This window comes from Euleptes europaea, chromosome 12, assembly GCF_029931775.1.
Source record: "Euleptes europaea isolate rEulEur1 chromosome 12, rEulEur1.hap1, whole genome shotgun sequence".
NCBI lineage: Eukaryota > Metazoa > Chordata > Lepidosauria > Squamata > Sphaerodactylidae > Euleptes > Euleptes europaea.
The window spans coordinates 16,856,473-16,869,859 of record NC_079323.1 but is presented as its reverse complement, the minus strand read 5'-3'; the positions used below and the strand labels follow the sequence as shown (position 1 = coordinate 16,869,859).

The 13,387-nt window shown below is 43.6% G+C and overlaps 1 protein-coding gene across 1 annotated transcript in view; it reads left to right on the top strand.

The window, feature by feature from the left end:
• The window catches only part of PDGFD (platelet derived growth factor D), a 165,285-nt gene that overhangs the window by 98,708 nt on the left and 53,190 nt on the right, over positions 1 to 13,387 (top strand). Inside the window, exon 3 of the mRNA XM_056858559.1 lies at positions 6,045 to 6,225. Coding sequence (XP_056714537.1) covers positions 6,045 to 6,225 — 181 coding nt within the window. The remainder of the gene's footprint in view (positions 1 to 6,044; positions 6,226 to 13,387) is intronic.

Sequence of the window (13,387 nt, the reverse complement as noted above, 5' to 3'; positions counted from 1 at the left end):
GGGTTGGAGGAGGACGCTTCCCAAAATGTTAATTGTATCAATGCAATAAAAATGAATAAAGATGAATTCTCGTTTGGCACATTTGAGGAAGCCTGCGGGGATACTATTTCAGTTTCACAAGACGGTTGGGTACCAAGGTTTAACTCCTTCCTGGTCGGCTTCCTTCTCCCAAGCAGAGGTCTCTTTCCTGTATTTTAACTGATTGCCAGACAGTTGCTGATAGGTTGACTTCCAGAGACCACAAGGATGACCTTACCTGTTAACCACACAGAGAATTAGCTTGGCAAACAGCACTGCTAAGTCCAGGTGTGTTATTTTTTTAAATGTTATTGTTTTCACATTGTAAAAACCAAAAAATAACAGATTTTATAACAGAAATAATAAGCCTAACTGAAGATGTAAAGACTAGATGATGTCCATGCCATTTATATGAAGATTAAAAATAAATTACTTAAGGGTAGACTCTCGGCTCTTGTTCTGACTTGTGTGAGAGCCAGCGTGGTGTAGTGGTTAAGAGCTAGGGTTGCCAGATCCCTCTTTGCCACCAGTGGGAGGTTTGGGGGGCGGGGTTTGGGGAGGGGAGGGACTTCAATGCCATAGAGTCCAATTGCCAAAGCGACCATTTTCTCTAGGCAAACTGATTGCTGGAGATCAGTTGTAATAGCAGGAGATCTCCAGCTAGCAATTGGAGGTTGGCAACCCTATTAAGAGCAGTGGTTTGTAGCGGTGGACTCCGATCTGGAGAACTGGGTTTGATTCCCCACTTCTTCACATGAGCGGCGGATGCTAATCTGGTGAGCTGGATTTGTTTCCCCACTCCTGCACACGAAGCAAGCTGGGTGACCTTGGGCTAGTCACACTCTCTCAGCCTTACCTACCTCACAGGGTGTCTGTTGTGGGGAGGGAAAGGGAAGGTGATTGTAAGCCGGTTTAATTCTTCCTTAAGTGGTAGAGAAAGTCAGCATATAAAAACCAACTCTTCTTCTTCTACCTATGGAGGTCAAAAGACATAGTATACCAATATATGGAACTCAGGGTCAGCGTGGTATAGTGGGTAAGAGTGGTGATTTGGAGCAGTGGAGTCTGATCTGGAGGACTGGGTTTGATTCCCCACTCCTCCACATGAGCGGTGGATGCTAATCTGGTGAACTCCTACACATGAACCCAGGTGGGTGACCTTGGGCTAGTAGTCACAGCTCTATTAGAGCTCTTTCAGCCCCACCTACCTCACAGGGTGTCTATTGTGGGAAGGTGATTGTAAACCGTTTTGAGTCCCCCTTAAGTGGTAGAGAAAGTCTTCAAACAATATGTGGAACAGGGTTACACCACTTCTTGCCCCAGTGCATGGCACTGATTTCCCCCATTCCTTCTGTGGATGCATTTTTTAAAAAGCTTAAATTGTATATCTTGAGGTCCTATCATGGATCCTCAATGTAAAGTATAGCTAACATTGCAAGTGAAAATGGTACCAAACATTCTCAGGGCTGCCCCTGATCCTTACGTTGCACTTGCTATGTTAATTTGTGCATTGCAAGAACATCCCGGACTCTTCTTATCTTGCAGTGTCTGGGGTTAAGATAATTCAGGACCTTTCTAGGCCTTTAATTGATTTGGTTTGAATTTGTTCTTTTCGTTTATGGTGAATGCAACAAGATTCTGCTCCCATTTATTCAGGTTTAAATTTGATTTTATACGAAGTGGATTTAGGAATACATCTCAGATAAAGTGGGCTGAACATTTATAAATGCCTGCAACCCACCCACCGACCCCCAGGCCAAAAGGCAGGGAAGAAATGCATTAAGGAACTATTTTGCTTAATAAAAAAATCTATCATTAAAATCACAGGATACATGCTAAAATTGTATTTTAGGCTCAGTTCCCACGTTAACATTTCTAACAGGTCTTCAGATGCACTTTGGAAAACAGCCAGAACTTGATATGTGACATTTCCTATGGGACATATGATCATTCTGTATGCAAACGGTGGGGCCAGGATCTCAGCCACCTGCTCAATACCCTTACTGTGTCCAGTAGGCTCCTAACATGTGTTCTGTACATTTTTCTATGAAGATCAGGCCTATCGTGAAAACGGGGCCCTTGAGCACATTTATATAGCAATTCCTGTCATGTTAAGTGGCATACCTCAGACTCACAGAGGAAGAGAACTGGCACTAAAACACTAAGAGAAAGTGTAGCTGCATGGAGCCCAAGGAGGAAGCCAGCACAATATGTCAGACTACTAGACAGTAACAGGGTGTGGAAGTTAAGAAGGTAGGGTTGCCAGGTCCCTCTTTGCCACCAGCAGGAGGTTTTTGGGGCAGAGCCTGAGGAAGGTGGGGTTTGGGGAGGGGAGGGACGTCAATGCCATAGAGTCCAATTGCCAAAACGGCCATTTTCTCCAGGTGTACTGATCTCTATTGGCTGGAGATCAGTTGTAAAAGCAGGAGATCTCCAGCTAGTGCCTGGAGGTTTTCAACCCTATAAGAAGGCCTCCTTAACTTACAATGCCTACATTTTTGGAGAAGGGGAGAATTTGTAAGTGCCTCAATTTTTCTCTTAAACTGAAAGGGTTTTTTGTTTAAATGTATGAGTCTGTTCCTCCAGCTGTGTCCTGACTAGGATTACTTCAGTAATACCTTTACACTAGGGTTGCCAGGGCCCTCTTCGCCACCAGCGGAAGGGACTTCAGTGCCATAGAGTCCAGTTGCCAAAGCGGCCGTTTTCTCCAGGTGAATTGATCTCTATTGGCTGGAGATCAGTTGTAATAGCAGGAGATCTCCAGCTAGTATCTGGTGTTGGCAACACTACTGTACGCCAAGGGTTTTGTTTTGCAGCCTCCTGTCAAATTTTGCAGAACTTTGAGCAGTGGAGTTACCAGGCCCATCCTGGCAACCATTAGGAGACCAGAAGGGGGCGGAGACATGAGAGGGCAACGGCCGACAGTGTGGCGTCATTTCTGGGGAAACCCAGTAGTGATGTCATGCCTCTCTAGAAATTGGCCAAAATGGTGTAGTAAAACCATAGTTTTTGGCAATTCCTAGAGAGGGCTGATGTCCCTTCCAGGGGAAACTAGTTTTACCATAGAGTTTCAGACAATTTCTAGTGAGGCACTATGTCACTTCTGGGTTTTTCCAGAAGAGATGTCATGCCGTCAGCCCATGGCCATGTCTGTGAGTAGGCAACTCCATTGAGGAGCTGAACACAAAGTCAAAGAACACTCGGAGGAGTATCTGAAAGCCAAGGACAGTCAAAAAAAAATCTTGTGTTCTTCCATGCCCCTGAGAATCGGGGATCCCAGAAAAAAGTGTAGCTACGCATTGTAGCATAAGAGCAAAACAAAACATTACAAACAAAACATCAAAACTAGCCTGTTGTGTTCTTGGGGGGGGGGGAATTAAAACAACTGGTTTTCAGCATCCAGTGGCTGGTTTTAAAGAGGTTCCTTTCTATATTTTTTTTATTTTTTTTTTACTGCTGTGTTGTATTTTTTATGTGTTTTTTTCCCTGGGATTGCTAAAAGAATGTGGAAAATGTGCACTAGCTTAGAAGTAGAAAACTATTTCCCAATGTGCTCATGTTTTCACAGACAACAGAGGCGAGGGGGGGAATTCAGTGTCCTCTCTCCACACCCAAGTAATTCAGTAGTGTGCTATGGGTGTGGTAAATTTTAAGTTGCACCCCATGAGTAGCACATTCAAATGAGGCAAAGAAATTTTGCTGCCTCCTGTTCGTTGAAACCGTGTGTGAAGTGCTGCACTTGGAGGGAACTCCCAGGACTCTACGGGGAGGGGCTTTAGCTCAGTGGTACAGTATCTGCTTGGCATGCAGAAGGTCCCAGGTTCAATCCCCTCTCATCTCCAGTTAAAGGGACTGGGCAAGTAGGTGATGTGAAATCTTCCTGAGACCCTGGAGAGCCACTGCCTGTCTGAGTAGACAATAATGACTTTGATGGACCAAGAATTTGTTTCAGTATAAGGCAGCTTCATGAGTTCATGTGTGACCTCCTATGTGACTGCCCAAGCAAGATATAAACTCAGGTGGGCCAGAAGGGACTAGATGATTTCCCCAGCAGGCAAGTTGCAATGCTTAAAAAAACAAATTGGCTATGAGAGAGATCCAGCAGGCAAAAGCAACACAGAATAATGAGGAAGCTGGTGGTTGGTTGCCGCCTTCTCAGAATCCACAGGGACTGATGAGGGCAAGTCATTTTTCATTCTTTTCCCTCCGCTGTTACTCAGACAACTTCACAGGACTCTGCTATAGGAGTCTATTTACCTATCTGGCAAATGTTGCCATCTGCAGCCTCAGGTCTAGGAATGTACAAATATGTCTATTTTCATTTCTTTTGTTGTTACGTCGTTCTGTTTCGCCTGCCGTGGCTGTGGTTCCTGGTTGCTTGGTTTGCTTTAAAAATCAGCACAAGAAAGCAGAAGATGTTGCAAAAATGGATATGTGGGTTCAATTTACAACAAAAACAAATGCAAATGGACTTTTCAAACATTTGCTAACCCTCAAGACTGGACTTTTAAAAGAAGAAGAGTTGGTTTTTATATGCCAACTTTCTCTACCACTTAAGAGAGACTCAAACCAGCTTACAATCACCTTCCCTTCCCCTCCCCACAATAGACACCCTGTGAGGTAGGTGGGGCTGAGAGAGCTCTTAATAGAACTGTGACTAGCCCAAGGTCACTTAGCTGGCTCCGTGTGTAGGAGTGGGGAAACCAACCCGGTTCACCAGATTAGCCTCGGCCACTCATGTGGAGGAGTGGGGAATCAAACCTGGTTCTCCAGATCAGAGTCCAGAGCAGAAACTCATGAGTAAGCCTGTGCCAGAAACTGAGAGCCAAGACTAGGAGAACCAGTTTGCCAAATGCCATTTTTTTCAATATGCTTCCTTCCATGTTCCCTTGAAGAAGTTGATGAATGAAACAAATTTTATAAAAGAAAAGAAAAAGTTATTAACTGAACTGAAATATAATTCATTTTGGTACTATTGTAGCAAAGAGATACAGCTACTTCATTTCTCTGTCTTTATGTTTTGTATTGTCTTAGTTGTTACACTGTATAGAATTGTATAGTTTTGGACACTCTGTACGTATTCACCACATGTTTGTAACAAGTATAATATAGCATTTTGATAAGCATTGAGAGCCTCATACTATTACTTTATATAGCCTAGCCCTATAGTATTGGTGTTTACCTTCTCTAACTACCTGGAGGTTGGCAGCCCGACTCTGGGAGTCTAGAGACTCTGGTATTACAGATACCAGCTGTAAAATGTGTAAGCTCTGGACTTGCCTCTGGTTTGCAAGCAGTTCAGTCCATGATCCAATATGTGCTCTTGCCTGTATGGCAGTCTTGTCAATAAAGGAAGAGGAAGGGTGAATGAGCAGACAAGGAAATGACAGACATATAAGTTGGCATCCGTATGCAGAGTTTGTTTTTTTGCAATTTGGAAAATGCAAAATTTTGCAATTTGCAAAATGCAATTTGGACACACAAAGGAGCCATATTCTTCACTGCGCTGGCTGCTTTATGGCTCTTTTGCTTCTGCAGAGCATTCAAAAGCATATGGATGGATTTTAGCCCATAATAAATAAACTACAAAGTTCTGTTAGGAATATTTTAAAAAAATGAAAAGGGGTTTTGTTGCCAAGGAGAGATTTGGGCATGCATGAATTTCATATGACATGTTTCCAAGGAAAGAGCTGTGTGGTTACAGCACTATCATTTAAAAAAATTGAAATATCCAATTTGAATACACTGCTTGGTGCCACTGTTGTTCAGAGAGGTCAAAGTGACTTGGCTTAGTTGGTAACGTTGAATTGGATTTCTATAACAATATACTGACTTGGCCTGTCAATCTCTTAACTATGGGCCTGCTGTCCTCTTCTCGATGCAGTTCCAGAGTCCGGAATTGGGACCTGATGGTGAAAAAGGTCTCTGCGCAGTAGCTTAGTTTACTGAGCCCAGTTCTGAACAGTGAGCTATATAGTAAGGAAACATTTTGACGCCAGTTTCTTGTTCTGTCACCCTGGCTCCAGATATGACTTTGTGGAAGTGGAAGATATATCTGAAATCAGCACGATTATCCGAGGACGGTGGTGCGGGCACAAGGAAGTTCCTCCGAGAATAACATCGAAAACAAATCAGCTGAAGATAACTTTCAAGTCTGATGACTACTTTGTGGCGAAACCTGGATTCAAAATTTATTATTCCCGCGTGGTAAGTCACAGGGCCACTGGTGGGATTAAAACAAAAAGTTGTGGAGGGGAAGGGCAGTGGGTGCTTTGAACAAAAGCAAAAAGTCGACAGGCTTTATGTCAGGGTGTCTTCTCAGAGAATATGTATCTCAAAGTAAAATGACCAGCCGCTTGCTAAATAAGAACTCGGGAAACCATAAACTAAAATTAGCTTCTGTTCATTTTAGTAACAAGTTTAAAACAGGCTGTCAGATTCTGGACAGAAGGGACAATAGGAGGGCCCTGTCAAAGAACTAGAACAATAACAATGGACACTGCTGCTCTTCTGAAGCTTTGGTTTAACTGTAACGTGAAGTCAGAGAGAAGAAAAATTGTCTTTGGGGGGAGGAGGGCTTATAGCTTAGATATGCATGGGTCATACACGATTAAAGCTGCAGCTGGACAGAGTATGCCTCACCTGGTCTTGCCTGCTCACCATCCTGAAAACTTCCAATGTGTAGGAAGGCTAGGGTTGCCAACCTCCAGGTACTTGTACAAATAACTCACCCTACTGTAAATAGTATTGAGACAAATGAAACAGTAGTAGGCAGAGATAAATAAGACGATGGACAATTGATAGCAAGCAACAAAACAGCCAAGGCTGTAACTATATTAGAATGAAAACAATATACAAACAAAGCTAAGCAACCGAGGTTACAAAGGAAAGGAGTAACAACGTCAAGAAGAAAAGGAACCAGCTAAAAATAGCTGATAATAGGTGCAAAAAAGTTCAACCGCCAGCCGATAGAGATCAGTTCCCCTGGAGAAAAATGGCTGCTTTGGCAATTGAACTCTATGGCATTGAAGTCCCTCCCTTCCCCAAACCCTGCCCTCCTCAGGCTCCACCCCAAAAATCTCCCACCGGTGGCAAAGAGGGACCTGGCAACCCTAAGGACGGCAGATTTTGTATTGGGCCTGGGCATCAAGACTAGCGGTAGAGTACAGATCTCATTCCCCCTCAGTTCTGTTGGCTTCTTCTCTTCCATTCTTGCTCTCTCTGGTTTTTCCAATCTTTAATCCTTTCAATAGCATGGCTTTGCTTCTTTTCTTCCACCTCAGTTTTTCATTATCCTCATTCATCCACTTTCTTTAAATTACAGGCAGAATAAATTTTGGTTGAACGTTAAGGAAAAAGTGATTAAACAATGGAGCAATTACTTAGGGGTGGTGGGCTGTCCATTGCTGGAGATTTTAAGTAAATACTAGGCAAGTCATCCATATGAGATGATCTAGCTTTGAGTTTCCTGTACTGAACAGGAGATTGGACTAAATAGCTTATAAGGCCCCTTCTGACTCTAAGACACTGGCCCCTTTCAGATTATCGTTCTAAACAGCATGTCATCTGTTGTTGGCCCGAATCCGAGTATAGCAATACAAAGATGGGCGTTTCATACACCTTGTTTCAATCCATCTATGAGCTGTCTCTAAAGTGCTCTGAAGCGCTGTGACCCTTTCAAACAGTGCCGCTATTCCCCCCCCCCCCCGGCCGCCTTTTCCGTGCTGCATCCTTTTTCAACTTTTTAAAAACATTCTAAGATTTGTGCTATAGTGCTATAGCGGCACCATTGACATGCCTGCAGCTGTTGAAAAAGAACACGACATGGAAAAAGGCGGCAGGAAGGAAGCAGTCCTTTCAGAAGCGCTTCAGACAGTTCAGACAGCACACTGGAATGATTCAGAAGTGCAAAAAAAGGTAAAGGTCCCCTGTGCAAGCTCTGGGTCATTCCTGACCCATGGGGTGACGTCACATCCCGACGTTTCCTTGGCAGACTTTGTTTACGGGGTGGTTTGCCAGTGCCTTCCCCAGTCATCTTCCCTTTACCCCCAGCAAGCCAGGTACTCATTTTACCGACCTCGGAAGGATGGAAGGCTGAGTCAACCTTGAGCCAGCTACCTGAAACCAACTTCCGTTGGGATTGAACTCAGGTCGTGAGCAGAGCTTGGACTGCAGGACTACAGTTTACCACTCGGCGCCACGGGGCTCTTATACAGAAGTGCAAAGAAGAACTGAAAATGGGAGAAAGCAGTTTTCTTTTAAAAAAAACAGCTGAATCCCAGGATGCCAATGAAATGCAAGTGACTTTATCTAAAAAATAATAATAATCTGTTAGCAGCCGGGAGCCAAAACGGTTGTGTCTGAAATGACCCCAAAATCCATTAGCAACTGGCTGCTCAAATAGATCATAAGGGCAGTTTGAAAGGGGCCACAGTATAAGAGCTGTACAGCGTGTCTTCACAGTGCAAACATTTCTATAAAAACTTCAGCAGAAAGATAAACAGAAATGGAGTGGGGGACAATTGTCTCATTCCTCCGCTACACCTGTGGAAGTAGAAATACCCAACATTATATCTCAGTTCAAAAGAAGACTAGACTGATTCCTGGAACGTATAAATAGAAGAAGGTTCTTAAGTTGGGTACTCAGAATATCCATCCCCATCATTAAGTCAATTCTAAAATACATTTAACTGTCTAAAGAAAGCAACCAAGGAGCAGAAATGTAAACCAAGTTATATTGAAACCCTTGTTTATAAAAAAATTAAAGTTCCAAAAGTATCTGGATCTGCCCTTCTCAAGACAAGTTATTGAGCTTCATCAACATATCGGTTGGGCTCTGTACAAACTGTTCTTTTGAGTAAATTACTACACTGTGCAAGTCTTTAATTTGAATAGAATTTAGCAAAACAATTTATGATATTCTCCCTGGAGTATCACCATGCATAAACATGAAGCAACGCAACATTGTTTGATACTCCAGAGTATTCCTCTTGCAATTATCCAATTTTATGAGAAAGCATGTACAGCTACAGGGCCCACAGGGGCAGGGGGTAGAAAGAAAGAAAATATGTATCGCTTCAACACAGCAGGTTTTCGTTAGTGAAAATGGGTAAGTATTGTTGCTGAGCATCTATCATATCAGGCATGTAAATGGAAAGGTCTTTTGCACCCTGGGTGATCTTTAGGGGGGCCTTATCTGCCCCCATTTAGTCAGAATCCAGAATGTTTGCTGTGAAATAGCTGAGTGTTTTGTGGCAGAGGTAAGATGAAGATGCACCTTACTGCTTTCTGGTGAACATTCTTGAAAACAATGCTTTTTTTTAAACTCCATACATGTCATATTCAGTATCTTTGGTTAGTATTCTGCATAATCCCTCTGGATGTAGTACGCACAAGAGATCTTCTGCAAACTGCCAGTCCCTGAAGGTTAAACTCCACATTTCTTCAGCCACTTTGTTTTTTCTGAAACATAAGCTATTATATATCATGAATTTTTAACAGACTGATGCCTGTCACCACAATGTTTTCTTCCTTCCCTCCCCATCCCTCGGTGCTGTAATATAACTTTTATGTCAGGTTGGGCTAGGAAGGAATGAACTCATACAAGGACTCGTCTAGGCTTGACGTACAACAATCGTGTTGTTAGTTTCTTAATTTGGTGGTTTATGGTAGCTAGGGTTGCCAAGTGCCAGGTGGTGGCGGGCAACCCCCCACCAATCCACCTGGCTGCCCGCCGCCCAGCTGAGGGTCGGCGGGCAACATCTGCACGCGCACCTGCCCGCCGCGCCACATCACTTCCGGTTTATGCCCGGAAGCGCCTCAACACAAGGAAGTGAGTGAGTCCCATTTTGTTTATCTCCATCCTAGAGTTCTCAGATGTAGGGTTAGCGGGCTTGTACATCTTCTTACCCCCTCCCCTTCCTCCATTATTACAACTATAGCAGAGTGCCTAACCTAATATGGAATTCAATGGCCATGTCTCAAAGGAGCTGTTACTAGTTCTGCAGATGCTGAACGGATTCTGCGTAATAAAGCAAATTCAATTTTATTGGATCAGATAATCAAATAGCATTTGCATAATTCAGAATTTGCTTCTTGGTACCGGAGTATAATTTAAGTTTTTGACACCAAGTAAAGTGATGTCTGTGAATGATGCCTCAGGTCTCTTTCTAATAATCAGTGTGCATTTATGGATTTAGCAAGCAGTGCAGGTTTTATCAGACGTACTAAAGGTACCTCTTGCTTTTGATGCCAGAATTTCTGTGTTAAATCAATGTCTATGAATTTTCCGCGAAATTACATTAGAATGATTGCAGTGGTGCTTGCTGCCTTACCCCCCCCCCAAAAAAATCTATAAACCTTCCATCGGAAATTGCAAACCCCACTTCATCTGCTGCAGATGACATCAAAAGCCATATAAATACTTTTGGAAACAGTATAACACTGGATTGTACAAAGGGGGAGTTACAAACACTCCCTGGAGATGGAGATTCTAGTCTAGGGGTCCCCAGCATGGTGCCCGTGGGTGCCATGGCATGCGCCAACACCTTTCCTGCTGGCTGCCAAGAGCTTTCAATCAAGAGAGTCAACATGGTGTAGTGGTTAAGAGCCAGCGTGGTGTATTGGTTAAGAGAGTGCCAGCATTGTGTAGTGGTTATGAGCGGTGGTTTAGAGCGGTGGTTTGAAGTGAAGGACTCTGATCTGGAGAACCAGGTTTGATTCCCCACTCCTCAACATGAGCGGTGGAGACTAATCTGGTGAACTGGATTTTTTCCTCACTCCTACACATGAAGCCAGCTAGGTGACCTTAGCTCTCTTAGAGCTCTCTCAGCCCCACCTACCTTACAGGGTGTCTGTTGTGGGGAGGGGAAGGGAAGGTGATCGTAAGCCAGTTTGAGTCTTCCTTAAATGGATGAGAAAGTCGGCATATAAAAACCAACTCGTCTTCTTCGTCTTCTTCGTCTTCGTCTTCATCTTCTTCTTCTTCTTCGTTTAGAAAGGGGATGGGCTAGGAGGGGCTTTTGCCCAGCAGGGCTTCTGATTTGCTGTACAGATGAAAAGATGTCCTGTTCAACAGAGCGTCTGCCTGCAATGTTGAAGAGTTGCTATTAGAGTTATATAAACCCTTGCTTCCTGACATTTTGTGGTGGGCTTCACCTCCTGCAGCAGCCATTTTACGGTTGGCTTTGCCACCTGTGGCAGCCACTTTGTGATTGTGTCCACAGCCCTGTGTCAGAATTTCAAAGGCGCCCACCACCTCAAACAGCTTGGGGACTCCTGTTCTAGTCCATTGCCAAAATCCATTAGGTACGTCTATTCCAATACTATAGGTGATACTGGTTCAGTGGTGGTTCTAAGTGTTCAAATATCTTCATGTAGAACTCTGAATGCTATTACTATGGTTAATGAGAATGCACAAAATAGGGATATTCTAGAAGAGAATGAAGGTAATTTCTAATTGCTTTGGTTCAGATCCCATGGTAAAGCTGCATGCATGGAAATGATTTCCATCAGTGAAATAGGACATCCTCTACTCCCCTCCTTGTTTCAGCCCCAAATCCCCCCTTATTATGCTCCTGGAGAACAGGGAACCTGCATGAGAGGGGAATCAGAAGTCTGTGACAGGAGAGGGAATTGAAGGAAATCATCCCCCTCCTCAATCAATCAATCTTTAATTTACAGTCATTTGACCAAATCAAAATAACATACAATCACCATAAAATAATATTAATTTCTCAACAAATCCAAAGATAAAAATTATCGACTTTTGTCCCAATAAGATCCCATTTCTGAAATGGACCATATTCTAACTTCTAAAAGGTTTATCTAATAGCATTTACTATTTATGACTTACATCTTTCCGTGCCTTATATATAGCTGCACAAAGTATCCCACTCCTCTTAGCAGATAGTTCTCATAAAATCCAACCCTCTATCGCAAAATCAAAATCTTCCTCATAAATAGGGTTATCAACCTCCAGTATTAATTGCCATCAGAGTAGGGTTCTATCTGCAGACTCAAGTTGGTTGTTTTCAAAACCAAGGGACTGCCCTGCATGAACCAAAGGCTGAGTCCGAAATATCATCACCTAGGACTTTAGTTTTCAGCTCATGTGGGCAGGAATGTGTAGCTGGGGATGGTCAGGGATGTTCAGGTGGACAGTGAGAAAAAGTCCTATCTGCCATTACAATCCCCAAGACCCACCTAGATTGCACTTTTCAGTATACCAACCTTGTGCCAATGTCAAATCAAAGAGGCTTTCTCGTTGGTCACTTCTCAGCTCTGGATCTCCCTTTCTGTTAATTTTGCCAGTGCCTTTGTGGGTGTTGGAGGGTGTGAGCGGCTGGTTGGTTGTGGCTTATCAATAGACTCACATGACTGCTTGGAAGAATACTCAGACCCAGAGGTGCAATACAGGGTTCCTTTTATTTGCCAATTTCCCTCATACGGTTCTCCTTTGGGCTCACCCCCAAGGAACGTTCCCTTACTTTCCACAGCTGATCTCCCTTCCTCCAGCTCCCCTTTCCCAAGGATTGCCAGCCTCCAGGTGGTATCTGGAGATCTGATCTCCAGCCGATAGAGATCAGTTCACCTGAAGAAAATGGCTGCTTTGGCAATTGGACTCTATGGCATTGAAGTCCCTCCTCTCCCTAAAACCCACCCTCCTCAGGCTCCACCCCAAAAATCTCCAGGTATTTCCCAACCTTCAGCTGGCAACCCTACCTTTCCCTCATCTACCTCTAGCTTCTCATGGCAGCAGCTCTTCAGGAGAAGCCCAGAGCCTGGACACCTCCCCAGTTGCAGGTTCCACCCTCTCTCCCTGCCCACACCACAACTCTAGGGGAATCTCCTCCCCTCTCATTGCAGCGTGGCGTAGTGGTTAAGAGCAATGGACTTGAATCTGGAGAACCGGGTTTGATTCCCCACCCCTCCACATGAGCGGCAGACTCTAAAGTGGAGAACCAGGTTTGTTTCCCCACTCCTCCACATGGCGCCCCCTGGGTGACCTTGGGCTATTCACAGTTCTCTCCGAACTCTCTCAGCCCCACCTACCTCACAAGGTGTCTGCAGTGGGCTGGAAAGAAAAACTATTGGAATATGCTAGCATGGCTAAGATGACTTTCGAGATTAATTCAAAATCTACTGAATCTACAGAGCAATTTCATGATAAGTGGATGTCATTCTACACCTATATGAATTCTAGTTAATTGAATGTAACATGACGGTTATGTAATATTCAATTTGTTATACACAATAGTAATGTAATCTTAGACTTTTATACAATAGAATACTAATATAAGTAATAACAGAATGACACTATATAACAGTTTTTTTAGTATAGAGAATGTCTCTTAATATACAATCGAGC